General features: G+C 37.2%; 1 protein-coding gene across 7 annotated transcripts in view; it reads right to left on the reverse strand.

Annotated features, from left to right (window-relative positions):
* Position 1: 1 nt before the first annotated feature.
* The window catches only part of NBEAL1 (neurobeachin like 1), an 80174-nt gene continuing 67408 nt past the window's right edge, over positions 2 to 12767 (reverse strand). For 4 of the 7 annotated variants that reach the window (XM_082285521.1, XM_082285518.1, XM_082285519.1 and 1 more), the window contains 4 exons: positions 11976 to 12092; positions 11137 to 11298; positions 9914 to 10062; positions 8710 to 9243 (listed from right to left, as the gene is read on the reverse strand). In XM_082285521.1, coding sequence (XP_082141647.1) covers positions 8970 to 9243; positions 9914 to 10062; positions 11137 to 11298; positions 11976 to 12092 — 702 coding nt within the window. In that variant the 3' untranslated portion in view covers positions 8710 to 8969. Of the gene's footprint in view, positions 3341 to 3550; positions 6608 to 8709; positions 9244 to 9913; positions 10063 to 11136; positions 11299 to 11975; positions 12093 to 12767 lie in introns of those variants that run through there. The other 3 variants (XR_014226597.1, XR_014226598.1, XM_082285520.1) reach the window with 3 other exon arrangements.

The following is a 12767-nucleotide window of genomic DNA, read 5'->3' on the forward strand; positions in this document are numbered from 1 at the left end:
TTTATTTGCTTCAGACTCATGTTAAATATATACAATGCTAATTATGTACAAAAGTGTGCATGTTAAAAATTTTCAGGTTACAAACTTGCAAATCCTAGAAAAGTGCAAAATTTTAAAATCTTCCACCATGCTGTACAGGAAAAAATCCATCATTAGCCAATATACACACTCTTAAAACATATTGATCAAAACAAAGTAAGACATACAGTATACTCTTAAAGCACCCAGAGGGAAAAAGATATTGCACAGAAGATGGACAGCAAGTTCATTACAGTGCCTGAAGGCTCACTTCTGAAAGTAGCTATTTCCAACACTCCTCAGACCTAACATTTAACTCTTTAAATAAAGGCATTTTTTGGCATTTAAAAATCCATTTGAAATCATATAATTGCACAATCTGTAAGAATTATCAGAAGATATGGTTAACTGTTGCTGTAAGGCCTTTGCTTCCACCCCCTGATTAATGTCAGTAAAAATTCACCAGGCAAACTGAGTAGCGTCACAGCTTCCATCAAAACACTGACCAAAGGGAGGTAAGTCTCACATGCAGCATTTCTATAATCTTGTATTAAGTTGCTCCTGCAGAATCAGAATATGTATTGCAAGTTTTCCTTGAATTCTTTTTCCCCTCATGGCTTTCTTTAAGAAACAGCTCACAGCTGCGTATGACTAAAGTAGTATTACCAGGTGCAAGACTTAAGTTTATTTTAAAGCTATTTCAAGGCAAAAAATATGGCTCCCTTGAGAGGAAAATACTGACTAGATAGGAAGCTAAGTAAACAAGTGGCCTCCAAGTTCAGTTAGATCTATGATATATATGGCTGGATGTTTTATATTCCAATCTCAAAACACCTTAGCAGCTTTAAACCATAATCTATACTGACAATCATGCTTCTGCAACAGAAGATGTATGATCAAATTGTGTCTGTGCTGAGTATAAGCACGGACCTAAACTCTGGAAATACCTGCCAAATTTCTCAAGTGCACTCAACAAGACTAGGAAGAACACACACTGAAGGAACTATTGAAAAGAAGTGAAACACCTATTTTATTTGCGCCACTTGGGTAAATGGTAACTAAAAGAAAGACACACCAGTCTTCTTCCACAATGCACAGGAAAAAGGTGACTTAAAACTGAATAAAGGGTACCTTGGACTAAACACTGCAAGCAGTTCCTCACATATGGGGTGTTCAAGACTGCTGTAAGGTGAATGGCACTCAACTGAAATGCAGAACATGCTATGGTGCCACTCAGAGGCATTTTTACATTCCGGCATCTGATGACAATAACATTGAAGAAGGAAACAACAGCATTTTACCAATTTTTAAATATTTTTTAAACACAGTAGCTTTTTAGGAAACCCTTGCTTCCTTCAAAATTATGTGCTTACAAGGGCAATTTAGTAATTGTCAGATTGGCTCCTTGGAATGGAAGGAAAGACATCTTCCAAACACTTCAGTTGACTCTAACATAGGCATACAATGAACCCACATGTATATAATACCATGGAAACTTACTCTCCCCAAAAGGAGACTACCAACAAGTGTCATGTTTACAGCCAAAACCAACGTAGCTTTTAAGCCAAAAAGCATAAAAAGACCTAGAAAGCACTGAAGCACATGCTTGAATTTCCATTCAAATAAATATAACCCTATGTAGTGCTTTCACATAACAGTGAAATACAGATCAAGCATTAGGTTCACATTAGGATATGCATTTATATGTGCACACTTTTTTTTTTTTTTTTTTTTTTTTTTGATTCTTTGAAAGGGAAAAAAAGAATGTTATTCACAGCACCTTGGCTCAGCATTTAACATAGGCAGCAAGGTGCCTTTAGCAGTGGAAGACAGGAATGTTTCAGGTGTTTCAGGTGACAATGCAGAGCATGTGTCTACAGAGACTCAGTATAGGAGCAGAAGGAGGTTGACATCTCTACACCCCTTCTAGCTCTAAAGCTCCCTACCACTTATAATCTGTATACAGATACACGTTTTCAACTAAATACATGTACACAGTAAAAGCTTTGTGCAGCATTTGGTTCCTTTACTCATCATTTCTAATGATTTTGTTAATTAGGATTGAGAAAGATCTGCAAAGGAAACAGGGAGGAGGAAGACATGGTTTAGGGAAGTGAGGTATACAGCTCCCCATTTACTAAAGCAGGAGTTAAAAGACCTACCTAATCTGTGCATTACAAAAATAAATTTATCATTCCTGCAGGACTATTTTAAAGCAGACTGATGTTACCAGTCCCATACAGAATTTTTCCAGTGCAGAAACTTAGTTCTTTGCACTCATTAAAAGGACAAAGAAATACAGCTTTCAAGAGGATCCTTGTAAGATAGCCAATTGACTTGGCTATTTAAAGCCTGTGAAGACTGATAAACCTGTTTTGTGATAATATGCATGATCTAAGATGTGCCAGAGGGGAAGAAAGCTTGTTTATATCAGTGTTGCAGATTAGCAAAACGATTGTAATATGGATGTGGGTGAGTTTGGGTTTTTTTTGGAGGGGAAGTTGTGGGGGTTGGGGGTATTATTGTTTTGTTGGTTTGGGGTTTTTTCCTTTTTTCTCTTTCTAGTATCAAACGGGCTTCCTAAAAAACCCTAATGTCCACAATGGGTATTAACCAGAAGGACAAATGCAGTTACTTTAGGACTGGGATTATTATTTTGTGCTGGTAATGTACATGGATGATAGAAAATGTGGTTTCTAGATAACCTATGAGCAAGTAATAGGTAAGTATATTGATAGAGAAAAATTTGCCTAAGTCAGATGCTAACTTAAAGAGCATTTCACTTTCTGTATGCTTGTATAGTACAGAACCAGCAAAGACTAGATGGGATTCTTCACTATAGGTAAAAAGACAACTAAAAATAATATCAAGAATTATAAGTAAATTGATTAAGAGAAATTTAGCAAACATTTTACTTGAAATAAAGGAGACATGTCTTCTAAATATCCTTTGGTATGCAAGTTCAAACCTGTGCTACGAAAAAGTTGATACTGCTACTTGATCTCATTTATATACAGGTATGAAAAGTAGGTCAGTTTTCTGTTTCTTTTAGATATATATATTTTACACTCCTACTTACTCATCTTCAAAGGTAAGCATATGTTAAAGTTTGATAAATATTATTTGAGTTGTTCCAAAAATTAAACTTAAGAAGATATCACAAAGAAGATCTTGACAAATGTAGTGCTATGAAACAAATGTCACTTAAGACTTGTTTGTTCTAAATTCCTCATTGGAATTCTCTCATCTCAAAACTTTACTTTTTACACTTACACAAACCTTTGATCAAAACCAAAGGAGAATCTTATTTCACCAATGCTACCTGAAAACCAAAATGGAATAAGCTTTATTGACTTGAAGAAATCAAAGAATTATGAAAGTCAGTTCACCATTCACAGTGCACTGCATAACAGGTTACAATTCAACTGACCTAAACAGCTGATCAGAAAAATTACTTGCTATTTTAAAAACATTATTTTCTACTTTTTACGCATATAAGTTAAACCCAAAAGAAACAACATAATAGCTAATGCTCACACAACTCTTATCTTTTATTTAAAGCTGGTTGTAAATAAAGGCAAAGTGCAGACCTTCAAAGCTATGGAGGTCTTTCCAGAAGGCCTCTGGCAAGGATGCCAAGCGTGTGATGGTGTACACCTCCCATCCCCAAGGATGAGATAGAAGATCCAAAGTCCATGGATGTTGCCATTCTACCTGGGGCATAAACCAGCTCAGAGCTCACCTGTCCCCTCCTCATTCTGCTGCTGCTGCTTTGTGCTGAGCACAAAATAGCCTTGAGTTGGAGAGCCCAAGAACTGTCCACATTTAAACCTGTCCCAGATACTTGTGAGGATCACCCAGTGCTTGTGATGCACTGAAATTATGGTATTCAAATGTCATAAGTCTTAGTCATAAACTATATCAATTATTGCAACATTATATTTTACTTAAGCTGACACACTGTATTTGGTATTCTTTAATATTAAAGTACTAAAAATGTCAATTCAACTGTTGTATAAACACACTGCAATAGAATGTTTTCAAATGCTTATGCAAGCCCCTGTGCAAGTTACAAGAAGAAAACTGTGCTCCCACCAAACACTACAAAAGACCCATCTCTATTTTTCCACTTGATTCTGATAGCCCAAAACATGATTTCTTGCCCCCTTCCCTCCAAACAAACACTTAGCCTTGTATATGCATTTAAACACAACATTTATGCATACATATAAAACCCATCAATTCAATGCCCCAACTGAGTTTTTTCAATCTCCCATGACACAGAAAAATCTCACATTCTGAGCTGAAATACTTCTAAACTACTGTCCAAAGAGCTCCCCTGAAATTCCTTCTTCATGAAATCATAATGGACAAACATACTTCACATTCTCATGTACAAACTTAATACTTCCACAGTATCCTTAGTATTCTTATTGGATAGGTAATTGATTAAAAATAGTGTTTTTCACTTCTCTATAGCTTATTTGAAAATATGGGGTGTGGGTTAATTTTTTTTTTTTTTTTTTTTTACATAGATGGAGTATGAAAAAACCCACACCATTCTACTTTTGGAAATTTAATCTTCTCTCGGCAAGTGACTCAGGAAAATAATTCTTATTTTCTCCTAACTTTCCAGACAATCCAGTCTGTCACAGTGATTAGGTAGAATATTGCAACTATGCATAGACCCACTTGTTCACTAATCTGATTTATTATTTCATTTACAAAAGTTAAGAAAAAGCAACACAGCTTTCTTTACAAAGTACACTGATCAACCACCAAGAGGGATTTTTTTTTTTCCAGTAAAGAAAGTGAGGAGGAGAAATCAGTTTGAATGAGACTAACATAACTTGTAAAGATTATCCTTTAGCAGGGTAAGGAGGTATTATTATTTCTATGAAGTTAATAAATATTGTGCTTAAAGTTAATGAAATGAGATCATACATTATATTCCTCAGGTAGTTCAACAACTCCCCAGCCACAGGGAATATCTGATAACATTTATGAGAGATAGAAGACACATTCATTTCAATAAATAAATAAAAAATAACAAGAAAAGTGATGGTTGAGGGAATAAAGGGGGACCCAAAAGGGAACACAGTAGCTAACAATCCCTTAAATCTGCCTTGTATCTGCACTCCCCTTACCCCATGGGATTTTCTTCTTTTAATACATACATGAATATACATATATACACACACACACATATATACACATACACACACACACCCCTTCACATGCTGATCTGGAAATTCGAATTTTTCCCTCAGCACCAGGCTTTTCTAACAGTATGGGGTTTATCATTCCAATCACTAACATTAGAAAAATATCAGATTGATAGGAAAACACACACCCTTCTATGATCATGTATTGCTAAACAAAACAAAAAAATCAGTAATGGCTTCTCCAAAACATAGTAAGCAACTGGCTACAGCACACATATGGATCTGATATTTTCTTTTACCAGGTCTTAAATGCATTTTGAAATGGATATATCATCTGGTTTTCCCTGCTTACTTTTACAGAAATGAAAAAATATGGCTAACTGGTTTGGTGAACACCAAGCCAAGAAACAAACAGGTGCTATTTTTAATTAAATTGTGCTGCAATGTTGCATAATGATTCTGCAGTGGAAATTTATCTTTTGTTTGCAGGAGTTGCCCAACTAATGAAACTGATCTTTGACTAATATAGATAATGAGTCTGTATTCCTCTGTATTTCTGCAAGATATTAAATATATCGTGGGATTTCTTGGTCTATGTCTTAGTCTACATAACAATATAAATAATTTTCAGCAGCAATGTTTCCTACCTCCTTCAGCTCCTTCACCACCTCCAACTCCTTTGAAGTTATTCATGTCTTTACTTAAAACAATTTCTGATAAAGTAGTGCAACACAGATGTTCCTTGCAGAACAGCCTAGAACTGGAGCTACACAAAAGAAGAGAGCAATAGCCATTTACACGAACAAATTGTAATAAAGCTCATTACGCTAAAAAACGTATTGAGAAGGTCATAACCATCATCTATCCAATTCTGAATCCAACCATTGCAACTACCAGAATTTCCATTTACTGGGGAATAACAGCACTGTCAAAGCAAAGCCAAATGCCTTGGTTGTTACCAAGGAGCATCTGGCCCTACTCAGCTTTCAATCAAATGCTACTTGTCTTAAATTCAATTAGTAATCTTGGGTTTTGGAGACTTGTAGGGGGATTGTTTGGGGGTTTCTTTAGCTCTCCCAAAATTCAGTTTTAGCAGCTGTTGAGAGAGGGATTTTGCTGTGAATAAGTCAACACAGTTAAGGAAAAATATGCAAGCAAGCTAACTTGCATGAGTACATATGCTTATTACTGTACCTCTACCATAGGTTCTTCGTCAACAGACTGAAGAATCAAGGCCCTAATTACATATTTATACATTTAAAGTGACCAAAAGATTAAACATTTTTCTGGAATCCATGAGAGAAGGTAGAAGCAGCAATCAATCACTTGGAATCTTGAGTGTTATATTCAGTCTCTCCTGATGAAATCTGGCTGAGCCGTTTGCTTGATCCCCACAGCTTTCGGGAAAGCTGACCTGAGCGCATCTGTTTAAAAGTAATTCAGAGAAACAAAAGGAGGGGGAAGGGATAAGGTGGATAAATTAAAAGGAATTCAGACACTGAATCTGGTGAAATGCAGACACTACAATGTACGGCATAAATAAAACTATATCAACAAAAATTATTTGAAAATAAACTAAAAATTACACTTAGGGATGATTCTTGGGACTGACAAAAAACAAGACACAAAACACTAACCACGAGCTTCTCTAATTTTGAACAGTTAAGGGGATATTACCCACTAATGTGTTCTTATATGCTTAGCCTACTTCAAATGGCTTAGAAAGAGTATTTAGATTGCTATATTGATAGGAAGGGAAAAGAAGAGGTGAGTATCAAGCAAAAATGAACCAAATGAGAAGAAAGGACATTTTATTTTAGAGATTTCAAACAGAAATTACTAGAAGTGGGAAAAAAATAGCCAAGATGCAGGACAGTGATAGCAGAATGAAGGAAAAAGAGAAAGGTTCTCTCTGGTGTCAAATTTATAGTCTTCCAAAGATCCTGGGTGAAGTGTTCAGAGAAATGTTTAAAGCAGAAGTAATTCATACTGAGTATTCCATAAGAGAAGACAGATAATAAGAAACCAGAGGCCATATTAAATCCAACATCTAGTAGGTCTGCAATCGGACAATTTGTAAGAAACTCGTAATTACCTAAGCACATGGTTGATGATTGGCCAGTAGTGATCAGCCTGGCAGCGATTAGGTTCTGAAATTCCTTGCAGTTCAATAAACAAGATTCATGCCTTAACAAGTTTGAGAGCAGTTCCTTGCAGTTACTATTACAAATGTAACATGCTTACGAGCTGTATCATCACAGCAGCAGCGTTCTAGAAAAGGCACAGTGCTGACCAGGATTAACACTGACAAGTGATAATTGCCCACACTTCTGCAACATCCAAACCAGCTAAGTAATTTTTAAAAATACAAAAACGTTTATTATACTTCATATTAGATACTGTCAATGCAGAAACACTAAAGGCCAATCTTAATACCAAGCAGCGTTTCACTTTTTGCACATTAAAGTAGGTCCGTGCTAAGGATCCAATCCTCTGTCCTAAGGATCACTATCACCACTGAAAGTTCCAGTAATTAACACATTCCTTCCATACTAAAAATAAGTCATTCAACAAATGAACACCCGACATACACACACTTTTCAAATATATTGATTGATGTCATTATAGAAAACTAGAAAATCTGGGACATAATGTTGTTCCTTAGATGTTTGCGTTAAAAAAAAAAATTTACACGGATATTAGCTTGCATATCATCTGAACTATAAACAGAAAATCCTGGAAAAAAGGTCATTGGAAAGCCTCTATAACCACAAAAAGAATCCAGTCTTTGAAACAACACTTTCTGCATAGTTAGAAAAATAGATGTGATTAAAAAGTGAAAATAAGAAAACAAAAAGCCTTCAGTCTAATGATACACACAAATTTCAGCCTACAAAAGATCTTTTCTATGGAATAGGAAGCTTAGAAATGACAGTGACTTTAAAACTGCTGTTACAACCATATGTTTAACCACATAATAATCAGCTCTTTGTCAATTCTACAATAGAAAACTGAAAGTCAGTGGAAACCTCCCCTCCACATCCAGTGCAAGCAAAATCAGACTAACATTGTGTGAAGCCTGTTTCCAATATTAAACTATGTATCTCCTAGCAAAACCATGTAAAAATACTGACAAATAAAGTTGCTCTGTTTTCACATTTAAAATATAAAATTAAATTAATACACACTTTTCTGGCATGTACTAAAGATCATGCAAAAGTGATAATCACATTTTCAAATAAATACATAGCAGCACAACAGAGATTGAGTTATAAAGATAAGCAGTTTTAAGTTAAGTACTTTGAAAGTCATGACAAGAAGTAATTGAAGCAAAACTATGTTTTGCACAAGAAAAATTTGGCATAACTATTTGAGAAGTGGATGCTCTGTATTTGATATTGCATATGCAGGACCAACAAATTTATATTCACCATATGGAGCACAGGCACAGTGGGAACCTACAGAAGTGATTCCCTGTGCATTGCCATTAGAGACTCTTAACAGAAAGAAGTTAATACCTTTTTCCCCAGTGTCAGTCAATGCATATTAAAAGATATCTGATAGAAACCATAAAAAAAATAAAGAAAGTAGCTTGCTCTCTTTCATTTCCAATTTTCTTCTGGAAAATTAATTCATCAAGAAGAGGCTGACAACACTATTATTAGGACTTTGCTTATTCAGATGTGAGTGACAAAGTCTGGAAGTTAGTCCAGCTGAGCTTCCCATCTGCAATCCCTATATACCTCTGATTCTTAATGAGAACTTTCAGTAGAGCAGTCTCAAAAGTTACTTGTTTCCCACTGAAAACTGAAACTTGCTCTTAAATTTACCCTGCCATAGAGGAGACCTCTTGCTCAACTGGAAAGCAGAAATAAGTGAACTTCCCACTGTTCGGTAGAAAAAGTTCTTGATGGTGGGTTTTACCTCTGCTGGCTTGCCAACACCAACGATAATCAACTTGCCGTCCTCCAAGCCAACAAGGATGTGGCTGTACTCTTTGGTGACAGAAATGCAATGGATTGGCAATCTCATGGCTAAGGGAGAGATGCTCAGACTCAGGCTGAAAGGAACAAAAACCACAGAGAGAAAGTACATCATGTATTTGCTTGCACATACTGCAAAGAATCATATGCAGGTGAAATTGCTGTCCACAGGATGCACTATAAAACACAGTTTCTCAAAGATATCATCTGCAATTTCAATTATTGTAAACTCCTACAGAACAATCTAATTGTATCCCAAAATAGAGCTTCAATAACAAGAACAGGTGTGGATAGGTAAGTCAGTAAGCGGAGACATTTTCAGTGAAGAACAGTGACATCAGTCCCACAGCTGCCTAAGTGATAAACATCGATCCCATTCTGAGGAGCAATGGAGCTATACAGAGCTAAGCAGTAAGTGGAGCTTAAAACTCAGTGCAGAACTACATGAGGCTTGATCCTGCAGTTGCTGAACTCTCTGAGGCTAATCGGCATAAGCACAGTTTGCAAAGTGACAGCTCCTCCTGTCAGTTCTAGGTGTTTATTTGGGATAAATGTCCGGGAAGAAAGAGATCTGTTACAACCTTTAATTTTATTTTTCTCCATATCTTAGTTTCACCAAAAACATTTTTTTGGGGGGAACACAGAAAAAGCAACAGCTATCGCCTACAGGACAAGCAAAGTTCATTACACAGCCATTTCTCAATAAGCCCCCATATTTGTATCTCAATAAAAATGGTGGTACATTACCTGTAGAGATCCCGTATGGAAAGAAATCCCTGTAAGCTGCCCATCACAATATACTCGCCAGTTACACACAGATCTGACACTTCCTCCTTCAGAACCTCAGAACCCAGGTATTTCCCATTGACAGAATAGAGATGTAATGCATTCTTATCCTGAAGAGATCAAAAATAAATGTGTCACAGAGGACTGATAGGATAAAGAATGTAGTACTTGTATCTTTAGCTCATTAACAGGTGCTAACTGGGCAACAACACACAGACAATAATGCTGACAACACTTTCCTTGTTAAATGATACAAGAGTAGTGAGCCTATACTCAATGTGTATGGATGTAAGGTCCTGTATGGAAGTTCTTGAAGCTACCTCTTGATGTAACATTGTAATATCTTACCTACTCCATTTAATCAATTCTAAATGCCCAGAAAACATTAGGATTTAATAGATAGGTCCCTGCTTTATAAGAACTTTGGTTGAGAAAGAACAAAGCAAGACTGCACTCATCTTCAGCCTTGCTACCACCCTCCTTCCCCTCCCAAATTCAAAAGCAGAAGGAAACAAGCATATTTCCACAGTGCTAGATCCAGATGCATTTTCTGCACAAGACAATGACTTCCTGTGGATTCCAGACACAACTAATAAAACCATCTTAAGTTCTTCCAGCCTGACATTACCTTGGATCTCTTCTCTCCCCATCTTTCTAATGTAGTTAGTATGCCTACATCAAAAAAATTTCTTTTCCAAGAAATTTCCCATGTTTAAAGAAATCACACAGCTCTACTGTTATTAAAGCAACTACACAGCTCCTCAACAGACACAATGTTACAGCTGTACCTCCAATCCCAAACTAAGAAACTGTGTAGACACTGAGCATCTTGCACCCAGAACTTACTGCTCCCCTTATAAGCCTCTGTTTCTGTGCACAGTGGAACTTGTTTCCTCTAGTTTTCCAGTCAAAGGGGCCCTCCCAGGAAAATTCATTAGTGTATGCTTGAGCATCTTCCTTGTGGGTGTTTGGAGATTTTCATGAAACTCACAGGACCACAATATGCCTGTTATTTACCCTTTAACCAAATTTCACTCAAATTGGCTAACAAAATTTAAAAAATATGGAAACTGACACTGCATGCTCAAAAAGCCTCATTACTTCAGGAAATAAGATAAAGTTAGGTACACTTATGATCAAAATCTTCAGTAACAGAAACAGAGGTTTTCCACAATCTTAAGTACCTTGAGAGTAGTCTTTCCTTCTACACTGGTGTGGACAACTATATGGCCTTCCCAGGACACAGCCAGATTGGGAACAGTCAGCAGGAGGGAACTCTCACAAGGTGGTCGCAGAGTCCTCACGTACTGACCTTTCCGAATAGTGCGGACAATAACAGTGCCATCCTGCAGCAAACAAATTTAGGGCAGGGTATTCAGCAGGTAAGTTATCACAACACTCAGTACTTACATACAGAGGATACAGGGAATACTTTGAAAGCACTTAAATCCTTAATGGGAGGTAAGGACTCCTGAGCATTAGGAACTCTGCACAAAGAAGCCTTCCCCTCAAGACCATGTACTATAGGCATATGAAAAAAACAAATGCAAGTAGGGCAAGAGGGAGGATAGGCAGCAAATCAGCCATTTCATAAGTCACATTTATGAGTACGCGTTATGTGGAGTACAAAGCCAGAGTTCAGAAGCCTGCCAGTGTAGTACAGTAAGGCAGATCATGGGCAAGTGGCACAGAACCTTCAGGGTTAACAGAGCAGGGAAGAAATAGGCAAAAAACTGTTGCTATGAGAAGCTTAAAATCTCCAAGAAAGTCCACACATATTAAAGCTCATCTGTACAGAGCAACACCACATGGTAGGTGAGGCCTATGCTCTGCACAGCAGTTTGACAGTTTGATTTAAGCAGGCAGCAAAGAAGATGGCACATATCTTCTTGATACGCAAGGCTGAAGAAAAAGATTGTGAAATAGTGACTTTTTGTATTATTCTTAATCCACTTCAAATGCCTTCTATTGCTTGAGTATGGTTGAGAAGAGGCAAAAAAGGGAAAAGTAGGAAGGTGCTTACCCTGGATCCTGACACTGCCATATCCAGTTCGGTGCTGATGCCAACACTCGAAACTTCATCAGTGTGCCCATAGAGGATCTGTAATGGCTTAGGTGCCAGGCCTACAGGTACTCCTCCCTGAGAGTAACAGAAAGTGCAATGACACATTCTCTTACAGCTGAAGGACAAACAAAAAATGGGCTGCTGGTATCTTTAGTACCAATTGTGTGAGGTGTGTATTTGACAGCAGCCAAAGCCAAAGGCATAACTCACCACTCCAATATCAATGTATTGCCTTTTATGTCAGCATCTTACTACTGAAATCACAAGAATTAATAAATATGTAGTTACTGTGTGGGTCTGAGAGACAATGTTACTTAGCTGACTCCTTCCTACCCCTGCAGGTGTCCAGGAGTCCAAGGACCTCAGTGAGCAGTCCTAACAGGAGTTGTTCACATACCCCATCCACACACTTGTTCTTTCACCTGTGTATCTGGGCTTGTCCAGTTCTTAGAGTTTACCCTGGAATCAAGCACTATCTTCACCATCAACCTTAAAGAAGCTGAAAGCTATTTTACTTAAAATAACAGCAACTCTTTCCATTTTCCAAGGAAAAGGAAGAAAATAGTACTTCTCAGTGACTACCAGTAGTATGATACTCAAAGGAAATCTTGCAATAATGCTCATTAAAAATAGCAATGGTCCCACATAACTGCAGGGTATCACAGCTTTTGTTCCAGTGAGCGTACTGTCAGCACATACAGACTTACTCTCAAACCAGCTCTAAGGGAAGAACTGTGCTTAGAGAGAAGA

Source organism: Coloeus monedula (assembly GCF_965178545.1).
Source record: "Coloeus monedula genome assembly, chromosome: 7".
Lineage (NCBI taxonomy): Eukaryota > Metazoa > Chordata > Aves > Passeriformes > Corvidae > Coloeus > Coloeus monedula.